General features: G+C 44.1%; 1 protein-coding gene across 1 annotated transcript; it reads left to right on the forward strand.

Annotated features, from left to right (window-relative positions):
• Positions 1-4,568: 4,568 nt before the first annotated feature.
• Positions 4,569-9,995, forward strand: IRX2 (iroquois homeobox 2). The gene is made up of 5 exons (XM_085318661.1): positions 4,569-4,845; positions 6,612-7,017; positions 7,474-8,196; positions 8,950-9,017; positions 9,671-9,995. Exons 1-4 carry the CDS (start codon positions 4,603-4,605, stop codon positions 8,991-8,993), a joined length of 1,416 nt encoding a protein of 471 aa, XP_085174787.1. The 5' UTR covers positions 4,569-4,602; the 3' UTR covers positions 8,994-9,017; positions 9,671-9,995.
• The last annotated feature ends 2,376 nt before the right edge of the window (positions 9,996-12,371 follow it).

The raw sequence follows: 12,371 nt of genomic DNA on the forward strand, positions 1-12,371 counted from the left end.
TAATCTGAGTAAAATTTAAGGAAGTGGGGTCCTGGATAAATAGTCCCCAAACACACAAGTCCGGGACAGAGCCGTATGCAGCTGTGGCACAAAGCAAACGGATCGTGCTCCCGTAATAGTGGCATGAGTAAAATTCCCGCATACGGGACTTGCCACTTCACTCGCCCGAAAACTTCAGCCTCTATTACTAGTGCAAGGAGAGGTAGCTAATAAACGACAAACCGCGAAACCTGCCTCCCAGGACGTCATTGAGCAACAGCTGAACAGGGGCAGGGGCTGAGGGGCTCCCGGCTACCTATTCAACTGTACTTGGAGCAAATCGAATTACAGAAGACAGGGCGAGCATCACTTAAAATCTAGGAAGGTAGACGTCGAACAAATACATAGATTATGCAAATAAAAACGCAGTGTGTATAGCCTTAATGTCTCTATGTATTTTAATTTGCCACAGTTATTATCAATAAAAAGTGCTCGTAATACTATTCTGCTGCTTGACTGTGCAAGTTAGACGCTTTTTTTTTTTTTTTTTTAGTAACGGGTAGTACTATAGGAAAATTAGATTTCAGCTGTGGAGCCAGGCAGATGAAAAACCTATTCCCTACACAAGGCATTCAAATCAAGCGGAGATGACTCCGAGGAGAAGTTAAATACAGCCACGTACGCTGACCAATACTTTAAAACATTATTGACACGGTTTTCTGGTTAGTTTATCGCAAAGACTTCACCAGCTATATTTAAATTACCCCACTGACTTTTCGTTCTGTTAGTGAAAATTAGTGGTGGACTTGATGTGATAAAATGCATGCTTTCTCCTAGTAGTGGCCAAATCCATGCATTTCTGAAGCATACAAAAATTATGCAAATGAAATCAACACAAAAACTTGTCTTTTGCAATTATAATATTTTACCCCATTCATCTCTGATTGCGAAACTAACTCTCCTTTCCGTACAAAAAACATTATTTTTGGACTGCACAAATGAAAACATCAGAAATAAAATCTGTTGCTCTTTGTCTTTGGGGAAGGGGGCTTGCGTTCCAAATTTAAACACTGGTCCCACTGAAAAAAAAAAAAAAAAAAAAAAAAAAAAAAAAAAAAAAAAAAAAAAACGGTGTAAGTCATACAGATGAAGCAGAAAACAACGCCTACATTTTATATGGACGTGCACATATACCTAGTGCGTATAACGTATGTATATGCGTGTAGATATGTGTGGAGATTTGTATCTCTTGTGTGTACATGTGTGTCTGTGCGTATCTGCACACACTCTGAACTGAATTGTATCAGTCCTCTTGGGATCACGGTATTTATTTAAGTGCTCTTCCTAGGTCATAACTGTAACACTCACTTAATAGCATTAATCCCTTGTTATAATGTAAACACATCGGCCATTGTATTCCCAATCTGTATTGTTCCACTAATTATTAAAGAGGAAGAACTAAAAGCAATCAATTCTCGTAGATAAACAGTCACACCACTTCTCCTGGAAAGAACAGATCGGGCTTCCCAAATAAAAATGCAGTGAGTATACTACATTTTGCAAGGCATGCAGGTTGACTTAGAGACGTTCCTGTATGACTTTATAATGTTATAATTAATTTTGCATTCTCAGCTCTCCAGATGCTGCTCCGTTCAGAGAGTAGCTCATACACTCAGAATTCTCTCTGCAGAGTACAGAAATTGACTATTCAGATATAATCGCCTGATATCGATTATCCCACGGAACTACTGGAATATGAATGTGTTTTATATAAAGCTCTTGTTTTTAGAGTTTCTATTTTTATTTAATATATGCGCATTAATCGTCAAGCAAGGAAGCTTTTCTTTTCTATAATCTGTTGCACTGAGTTTGCTGGTTGTTTATCACTCTCTTATCAGGAAGTCGAAAGTTAATGACAAGAAATACCTGCTGGTGTTAACCTCCTCCCCCTCACCTGCCTTTTCAGGGATTGCTTCTTCTACAGGCCAGCCGATAGATCTGGATAGGAATTAATCCAGTATGTCTGGTGGCCAGATCTCTTCTGCTGCATGCAGGGGCAGGGATAAACTGGTATGTAAATTTCACGTAAGACGAAGAAAGAAAAGAAATAAAAAATATATATATACAAAAAGGAAAGCTCGGATTGCTTCAAACACTATGTGTAGCCTCATACTTGACTATAGTTTTAATACACACAGCAATTTACTCACTGTGTCTGCGAGTCTATTGAAATGGTTTCTCGAAGTGTATTTGTTTATTAGCTGCATGTTTAATTGATTAACAATAGTCTGCCCTGCTAACCCATAATTCTTCAGTTATTACTYTCTCTCTTTCCTGTCAGTTGAGAGCCGATTCCTCGGCTTACTGTGGTCTGATCCTTTTTCATCATTCTAGCTAATCGAAATTACCTGAGGTATATTACGAAAAGTCGAGCATAAATGTAAAAGCGACTTTATTTGGTTAAATACGGGCTGATGCTCAATCGCAGATGTTGCAAAAATAAAACACACGATCTGATGAGCTTTTGTGTGTGGGGGGGAGGGAGGTGTCCTAACATTAAAAATTATTTCAACAGCTCAGGGACTCATTTCGATCTCTCGATGTGGTCCCTATTGCTGGCGAACGGACTTGCTGGTGACTTTTGGCGTTTGCAGGCTGCGAGGCTGGGGCAACCGCTGCTGGCCGCATCCTGCCCTGCCGGAGCGAAGCTCGCGGCGGGCGCAGGTGCGGGCCGGGGCCGCGCAGCGGCCTAGCGCGGGCGCGCAGGGACAGCTCTGGCCTCACCGCCTACGTGGGCTGCCGGCAGAGTGGATGTGTCGTGTGGTGCGCGCACCGTAGTGCTCTTCCACAAGCCAGGGATGGACTCACAGACGGAAATAGCCTCGGCATTGCCACGAGGCGAGCTGGGATGAATCGGGACCACAAGGCAGAGCACGGACACTGGAGTTGGTCCCAGGATCCGAAGGCCAGCGCTCAAGTATATACAATTAACCATAGGTTAATTAAGAGTCTCTCCAGACTAACCATCCCGGAGAGAGAGAGAGAAAAAAATCACACACTTTATAATCCACACACACACATATGTATTTATTTATATTTCTATAAAGAAGAAAATATCAATGCCTTCATCTCGTCCTCTCATATCTGGACTGGAGTAGAGCTGCCAAGGTCTAGAAGCTGATGGCGGCCAGGGCCGAAAAGGGGAGCAGGGGAGATTACATTATTTGCGAAATTAATTGCATGGTGAGCATATCCCGAGAGATTTATCTGAACTGCAAAAGGGAGGAGGGGACACGTAGCACCCCGGAAGGAGTCATCCAAGTCTCTTCTCCAAGCACTGGACCAGGAAGTACAGAAATGAAACAGATCAGGATTTCTCTTTCCTTCATATGCAAATACGCTCCACGACTAGCTCTTGACTGTTTTGCGGCAACTTATAAAACTGGAAAGCTCTTGCTGCCAGGAACAGCACGATCCTGGCTGTGCTGATCTGAGCAGCTGCTCTTCTTTTCTACTACGCAGGGCAATACTTTTCAAAATGCTTTTCCCTTGTATTACTGCTCGGCTCCGTTGAGCCTGAGTGTGTACGTACCCGCAGGCGTGCAAGCGCACATGTGTGTATGTGTTTGCATAAGTTGCAAGAGCTGCAGCGAGTGCGTGTAAGAAGGGATGTGTATATGTATATACATAGGGAATATAAAAATATATTCTCTCTCTCTCTTTCTTTCCTTGTGGATAGAGAAAGAAGCAGTGCAATGGAGAGCGTGTGAAAAGCATTTACGGCGTTCCGCGTGCGGAGGAGCCGATCGGCAGTACCATCGTGGGGTTGCAGCAGTGTGCAGGCTGCCGGAGAGGCTGGCTTGCACTACAAAGCCTGCCCTCGCCTTCTCTCTCTCCCTGCCCGCCTCACTTTCYCCCTCCCCGGCCGCAGGAGGGGCCAAGGCCGGGGCCGGCGGCGGGACCGGCGCGGGCGCGGGCGCGGGCGCGGGCGGGGGCGGGTCCGCCGCGCTATGCAGATGAGCCGCGCTGACGGACAGCTCCGTTTTCCAATGTCCCTCGGAAACTCAAGTGCTCCTTCCCTCAACTCTTCACTTCAGACTCTATACTTCCCCCAAAATACAGGCTCGCAGGCGCTGTGGGAGCTGGCTGGCTGGCGGGGAGAACTCCATATGCAGCAGCCACTTTTCTGATTTCGGGGACTCGCTTTTCTTTCTCTTTCTCCCTCTCTCCTTCTCTTTCTCTCCCTTTCTGTCCCTCTCTCTTTTTTTTTATTAACCCTATCCTCTCCCTCTCTCCTAGATGCCCTTCCCCCCCCCGTTAGATTTCTGACCGCTCGATTTATTTTCCTTTTTTTTTTGGGGGGGTGTTCTTTATTTTTCCCTCCTGTTTGTTTTTATTCTGAGTGGGTGCGCATGGGGGGGAGCCTATAACAATTCTGATTCTCTACATAACTGCACAGAGCCAACCGGGGCGAGAGAGAGAGGGGGGAGAGAGAGAGGGAGAGAGTGAGAGAGAGAGAGGGCGGGAGATAGGGAGAGCACGAAAGCAGCGCCAGGAGCAGCAGCAGCAGCAGGGCCGGTTACCCTCGCCCCCTCCCTGCTCCTGTGCACGCCAGTGCAAGCCATGTCCTACCCTCAGGGTTACCTCTACCAGCCCCCTGGCTCGCTGGCTCTGTACTCCTGCCCGGCATACGGGGCATCGGCTCTGGCGGCCCCCAGGAGCGAGGAGCTGGCCAGGTCTTCGTCGGGATCGGCGTTCAGCCCTTACCCGGGATCGGCAGCTTTCACCGCCCAGGCGGCGGCCACAGGCTTCACCAGCCCGCTCCAGTACTCCACAGACCCCGCCACGGGATTCCCCTCCTACATGGTAACTACCGAAGAGCAATCCTCTCCTTCTTCATTAGCATCCGCATTTTCATCCTCATCATCTTCAGCTTGGCTCCTCACACACTCACCATCCGTCCCCGACACCACGCCGCATCGCATCGCACCGGCGGGTGCCCCGCACCAGCGTCACTGCCGCCCGCCCGGGCGCTGCCGCCCCGCAGCGCAGCCGCGGCCGGCGGAGCGGCGCGGAGCGGCCGGCCGGGGCCGGGGCTGGGGCCAAGGCCAGGACTGGGGCCGAGGCTGGATTGGGCCGGGGCGCCGCCTCACTCCCGCCAGCCGCCAGGCTGGCTGGCCTGGGACCCGGGCTCTATCGTGGAGCCGGTGCCGCAGTCCCGATTACAGAAATACGAATCGTCTCAGCGGTCGGGCTGGAGGCTTTCATTTCCACCACCCCCTCTTCTTTTTTTCTTCTTTCACTGTGGTAGGATACGGGAGGGCTTTTTTCCTTTTTTTTTTCTTTTTCTCCCCCCCCCCTTTTTTTTTCTTTTTTAAGTCGGTGTTTAGAGGCTCTGCGGGCTTTATCTTCGTGTGGTTTTATTTACTTTCAGTGTGTTTTGTGCTAATGGTTTAACTGGATTTTAGGAATGAAAAGGAGCATCTGTTTGTGATCTGTGAGCTTCGCTTAAGCCCAAGATGGTTGTGGTGGCCGCAGTTTCGGATTTCACTTTCTTCTTATTAGTTAAAAGGAGCATTTGCAATTGCATGTGTGTGTATTCTATGCATAAACAATATAAATAAAACCATAAACTATATAAATAAACTGCACGTCTAGGTGATTATATAGTTTTATACACATACATACAGAGTCAGACACGTATCTAGTTCCTTACACACAAAGACCTGTACACGGAATTTAAGATTGGAGCTGCTGTAGAGATCCTAGGAAGAGATGGCAGCAGAGTAGTTCGCTCTCTTTGCAAAGTGGCAGAGAAACTGTTTGCTTTTGTTTGTAAAATATGGTGCATAAATTGTCGCACAGTCTATATTCGGGGTGATATAAAAGATCTGAGGATCTCCCTTGCTTGTTTTTCCTCTTGAGAAGCAATAGGCGAGTGGCTGGAAGTTGCAGTGAGGTTGTGAACTATCTCGAATATTAGGTGAATTTGAGCCTGTGACTTGCCATTCCGTAGAATTCTGAAACGTGCTAAAAGTTATTGAGTTCCTTAGCAATATCTTTAACTTTTCTTGCATTATTCAGACTTAAATAAGCGCAATTTAAACGTTAAAGGGTGAATTAAAATGCTAATTACATCTCATTTGAACAATTCGAAACGGTGCATATCTTCTGATTTGCAAATTGGATTTGCAATGCATTAGTGCAGTGAATTGCTAAGTGGTGGCTTTGTTGTATTTTCTACAGCAAAAAAGGAAACATCTTTTGAACCTTTGAGAGAAATACAGATATCAAGACACTACCTGTAGGGCCTTTAAAATGTCTGCGTGGTTCAAAAATTATATTCGGAAATATTAAATTACAAAGAGCTGAAATTGTTCAGAAAGATTAAAACACTGACTATTATAAGTGTGTGTGTGTGTGTGTGTGTGTGTGTGTGTGTGTGTATTGGGCAGAGGAAGGGGGGGGTCATAGCTAAATGGCCTTTGGGTGCTGTTTCCCCCCTTAATAGAATATGGATACAAAACACCATCCCGGGGAAATACAAATATAATCAGCGATCTCGCCTTGACAACTTACTAATGGCTATCAGCAATAACAAATTGCCAACCCCGCCGTTTTGTTCTGTCCAGGGCTCTCCTTATGACGCTCACACGACGGGGATGACCGGAGCCATCAGCTACCACCCGTACGGCAGCCCTGCCTACCCCTACCAGCTCAACGACCCCGCGTACAGGAAAAACGCCACCCGCGACGCCACGGCCACACTAAAGGCCTGGCTGCAGGAGCACCGCAAGAACCCCTACCCCACCAAGGGCGAAAAGATCATGCTGGCCATCATCACTAAGATGACCCTCACCCAAGTCTCCACCTGGTTCGCCAATGCCCGCCGGCGCCTCAAGAAGGAGAACAAGATGACCTGGGCCCCGCGGAACAAGAGTGAGGATGAGGACGACGAGGAAGGTGATGGGGCAAGGAGTAAAGAAGAAAGTCCGAGGAAGATGCTCGAGAGCAATGAAACCTCCGCCGAGGACGAAGGTGGGCTCGGGATGCAGGGTCGCCCCATCCTGTCCCGTTGCGACCCCCCTCCCCGGGGGCCACCTCCGGGCCACGGCTGAGGAGCAGGGGGAAAGAGAGGGTTGCCTAACAGAAGAGACCCTAAAGGCACGAGGTTGGGGGAATTGCCCCCTCCCGCCCCGTGCCGGCGTCCCGCTGCTCTCCCGTGGCCGAGCGGGCTGGAGCGGCCGGCGGGACCCCGGGCCGCGCCGGGCTCCGCGGGGCGCCGCGGAGTAGGGACGCACGCGGGGAGGTGCAGGGTGCAGCCGCGGAGCTAGCCCATGGGGATGTTCCTAGAAATGTAATTACACATTAGCGGCCCCGATCGCAAGCGTCTATTCCGCTGCCGCGGCGGCCGCAGTGGCGTATGTTGCTCGGACATGCTCTTTTGTCAGTGCCCCTGACTGTGCCTTTCTGCTCCCGGTGGACGCCTTGCAGGGATCAGCCTGCAAGTTGACTCGCTGACGGACCACTCGTGCTCCGCGGAGTCGGACGGCGAGAAGCTGCCCTGCCGCGCCGGCGACCCTCTCTGCGAGTCGGTCTCGGAATGCAAGGACAAGTACGAGGACGTCGAAGAGGAGGAGGAAGAGGAAGAAGAGGAGGAGGAAGACATCGAGGAGGACGACGGCGGCGGCGGCGGGGAGCGCGACCCACCGGCCAAGCCGGCCACCTCGTCGCCGCTGGCAGCGGTGGAGGCGCCGCTCCTGGGCCACCCGCACGCCGAYGCCGCCCGAAGCGCCAGCAAGGCCTCGCCTGGCCCCCCGACGCCCGCCACCAAGCCCAAGCTCTGGTCACTGGCTGAAATCGCCACCTCGGACCTTAAAAGCCAGCACCTGGGCCCCAGCTGCCAGCCCCCGGCTTTGTCGTCGGCCACCCCCGCCTCCACCTCGCACAGCGCTGCCTACTCTCCCTCCTCCCTCCTGGGGAGGCATATATATTACACCTCACCCTTTTATAGTAATTATACAAACTATGGGAACTTTAACGCGCTCCAGAGCCAGGGAATCCTGAGATACAACTCCGCAGCAGTGGCTGCAAACGACGGACTAAGTCAGACTGTCCTAAATGCCAGCTCTGTTCACAAGCAGAGCAATGACTCTTTGAAAACCATCACTAACCAACTAGAACATTACAGGCCCTCTAGTTATGACTCTAAGAAAGGTAGGTGATTTATTTTTATCGCTTTCTTCCCCCTGCTCCCCTGCCCCTCACAACCAGTATAAATTCTTTATACACTTTAAATATAGATACCTTCTTTGGGCAAAACCGTGATTGCACTGTCTTCAGTACGACTGCACGCTGAAGATGGGCAACAGTATTATCTGGGGATTAAAAATTGCATGTCGCCGTCGTATCGATACTTGACTTTAGAAAAGAAGAGAGAAAACATGAAAGACGGCTTTTCAAGCAGTCTCACACGCTTCATACGCAACTTAAAAGCATTTTTTCAAGGAAAAATAAATATATATATATTCAGAGAGTACTGGTATTGGTATCTTTTTTTTTTTTTTTTTTTTTTTTTTTTTTTTTTTTTTTTTTTTTTTNTTTTTTTTTTTTTTTTTTTTTTTTTTTTTTTTTTTTCCCCCGGCAGACTGCTTTTGCTCTCTCTGATTTCTGTATCTTCATTTTTTTGCAGCCTTGGGTTCAGATAATTGCTAACTTTGGACAGGAAACTACAAGCAGCATGACACTTAACTCTTTTTTTTTAAAAAAAAATAGGTTTTAGGTAAATATTCTTGTCATCTTATTTTAAAAAAAGATACTCGAGATAAAGGCAATTCTAAAATATTGGCCAAAGTCTTTTAAACGACTTAGCTGTGAACTGTGAGCAAGTGAGGGCTGGGACGTACATAAACTGTATAATCTAGTTAGCTAGCTGTGTCCTGTGACTAACTGACGGTTATATTTTGACAGATCCCACTGAAGTCTGCACAGTAGGAGTACAACCGTACCTATAGAAGTGCAATCACGTAGCAATGCAAGTAAGTGGGAACATTTTCTATTACACTGATCATTTGGCATCAGGTCCACGACATACGGCACAGTTCCATACTTGTTTAACGTTTATTTCTTGCTTCATTACATAAGAGGCTGATTACAAAATAAGACACTCTTTCCTACTGTTTTTAAACCTCTCATTAGAGCTTTTCTTTCTCAAGTTAATATTCATTTTGAAGTCAGGTTATCCAGTTTTTTAACTTTGCATATTCTTTGCTCACAAAAGGCAAAAATAGAAGAACTATTAAAATGTTATGGAAAGAGAGCTTTGCTAAAATATTCTTTAAAGGTAATGTTGCTTAAAAATAAGGGACGTGTGTTCATGCTGCTGTGCGAGAACTGTACATCATAAGCGAGGTTTCAYGCAGTGACCATATATTTAAAATAAAAGGGGACAAATCAGCATGCGTCTTAAATGGGATATGTTATCTGTGATTTGCCTAACTATTAATGGCACTCGTAATACAGAGGTATTTAGGGCTAAATAAGAAAAAAAATGCCTTGCCAATATTTTTAATTAATTCTTTTGCTAGAAAAAAAGTAGAAGAGTAAGAATTTTGCCTCACCTCCTTTTTTACGATTTAATGATGTCAGTGTGTAATTGAAGGACTTTTGGATGATCTAGTTTTTTCCTTAGTCCACAGGTAGGTGTCACAATTGCTTTGAAAAAAAGTCAGCAAGCCATCATCTCTCCCCGAGCTAATATATATAACAAATCTCTAAATGCGGATCACATCTTGTGCCACTGTATAAAAGAAGACCACAGAGCACTATTAAATCTTCAAACTCTAATTATTAAACCAGAATTTTGTTGGACATCTGTGAGTTTGCTGGTATAGTATAGTTTCCCTAATGTATGTGTGACTTTTGAAAACAGATCTGTTTTTCTCAGGATATCTTGAATTGATCACTCCATTGCCACGGTATATATTCGATAGGTGTGATAGGATTTATTGTAAAATTTATTTGTAAAAGATGTATACAGTAGAGATAATAAAGATGTGATTGGAGAACTTGAGTCCTTACAAAGTGGAAACAAATTTGATATTTATTTTTGTAATGATATAAAGCTTCTAGTAATTTATGCAAGTTGTATTGCAATGGAATCTGAACTTTTTGTAAATAAATTTTGCCTGGTTTTTATTTGAAACATTAATGGTTATACAATCTTTGGTTGTTTAACGAGAATTCTTTACTAATTTATATCTCTAATTGTAAATAAAAACAGACTAGTCTGCAACAATATGGTGTTTTTTTCATTCATTTCCCCCCCCAATAATCCATTATTTAGAAAATGATGAAAGTTGTAATTTCACTTAGTATAGCTTAGACTATAAAATGAGTAAGCAATTTAAATATGCTGCAAAGATATGGTTTGCATAAATTAATTTCTTCTGGATTGTTCTATTACACTGAAACTGTAAATATATGCATGTATGCAAATACATATTTGTATATATGCATGCATAGGCATAGAGAGAGAGATGAATACACACGTTTCTTATAAACTATTTATGTTGGATGTGAAGTAGCTTTTTATTAGAGTTAATGTTCTCTAAATTCACCACTTCTAGCAATCTACTATGGCTTATTTTTAATTTCTTTGTTTCTGCTTCTAGCTAAAATATACAAATATAAAAAATGAAAAAAAAATAGTCCAATCGCTATTTTTTGTTTTTATCTTCTTTTATATCAGTGAACCACATCTTTTATTTGATAGTCACATTAGAAATCCACCTTAATAGGACTCATAAAAACAGCTAACCAATCATTTTAATTTTCAGTAAAATAATGGGAATCCTCATATAATATAATTTCAAAAAAGAAATGAACAATCATTTATTTTCCTGGAAAGATAAATTGAGTGAATATAACTTACAGTTATAAAACAAGAATAATAGCTTCTTAGATTGCCCTTTAATCAATCATACACTTATTTTTCAAGAGGCTCATCTATTTTATTCCATGATTAATAATGTTCCAGCGTGAGACCATTATTAGATCCCAGCAGGGGAGATCCTGAATGCTTTTAGCTGCTTTGGAATGGTCAGTTGGGGTTCATTATGGTCTGATATTGAACAATTTATAAAATCTTGTCTAAACATCTGCCAGCTCAGATAGGCCGATGTGTCTGAAGATGGGAAATTGCTGGACCAGTTGATATTGACAAACGGATCTCTCTCCAGTGGCTTTTTGTTCAGTGAAAATTAGTGGCCTCTCGCTCAGGTCTTGTTAGAAAGGGCATTTGAAAGTGATCTTAGATACTTCAGGCATCAGCCTTGGGAATGTTAACTGGATAAAGAGACATTCTAGGCTAGAGTCAGGAAAAATGTTGTGATTATATTAAATGGCGGGAAAGGAAGCTGTGTTTTTTAAATATGAACATGTAGCTCATCTCCCCCCCCATCATATTTTATCCATATAAAGCTGTCTAACTGATTCAGAAAATGTATGTGTTTTTCAGCTGTTAGGGCTAAAATGAATATTGTAATTCTGGAAAACTCTGGGATTCATCTAGCTAAATATAAACTACTGAAGATCTTTACAATTGGAGGCCTACTCATCTGCTTTATGTACTGTAGAATGATGCTTCTCTGCTCCTATAGTACTTTTTTTTTTTAATAGAGGTAAAATGCAGTTTTATCTGTGCACAATAAATTGTACAATTAGATAAACAGCTTAAGAATAGTACAGGAATGTTTGGCTTTTTTTTACTCTCTGATTTAGAGTATGATGTAGATGCAAATATTTACTACAACCACCTTAAAACCATCTTTACCGTGCACTTTAGTAAGATTTTACAATGAAACTTTTTATGCTATCTGAATCTTCTTTCCCCTACATGTCCTCCTGCTCCGTCCACCCCCACCACCCACGTTTTCTGTTCAAGGTCTCTGTTGGACACAACGTGTACATTTCAGTTGGGTTGAAAAAAAAAAAGAAAGAAAAAGCTGTGGCAGAGATTAAAAAAGGCTAACGATATTCCTTTGATGTTTATACGCCCAAAGAATTATAAAAGATTTCCATAATTTACCCACCCTTGCTAGTATTTAGACCTGGATTTCTTTCTGGAAAGAAAAGTAGAAAGACTTGAGAAACTCGCTTTTAAGTATTCACTATGTATGTAAAACTCAGTGGACTTCTCTCATCCTCTGAGAAATTCACCGGTGGTTCATAGATTCAGATGGGTGACACCCAAATGATTAGCAAATAATTTTATGCCAAATAATTTTATACCATATTTATGCCAAATTTTAAAACAAGCAATTAATGGGTAAGAATTGCATATTCAACGCCACTTGAGATAATCAAAATTAAAAGTAGGAGAAAAGTGTAGC

Source organism: Rhea americana, unplaced genomic scaffold (assembly GCF_003343005.1).
Source record: "Rhea americana isolate MKP2758 unplaced genomic scaffold, rheAme1 scaffold_55, whole genome shotgun sequence".
In the NCBI taxonomy this organism is placed as follows: domain Eukaryota; kingdom Metazoa; phylum Chordata; class Aves; order Rheiformes; family Rheidae; genus Rhea; species Rhea americana.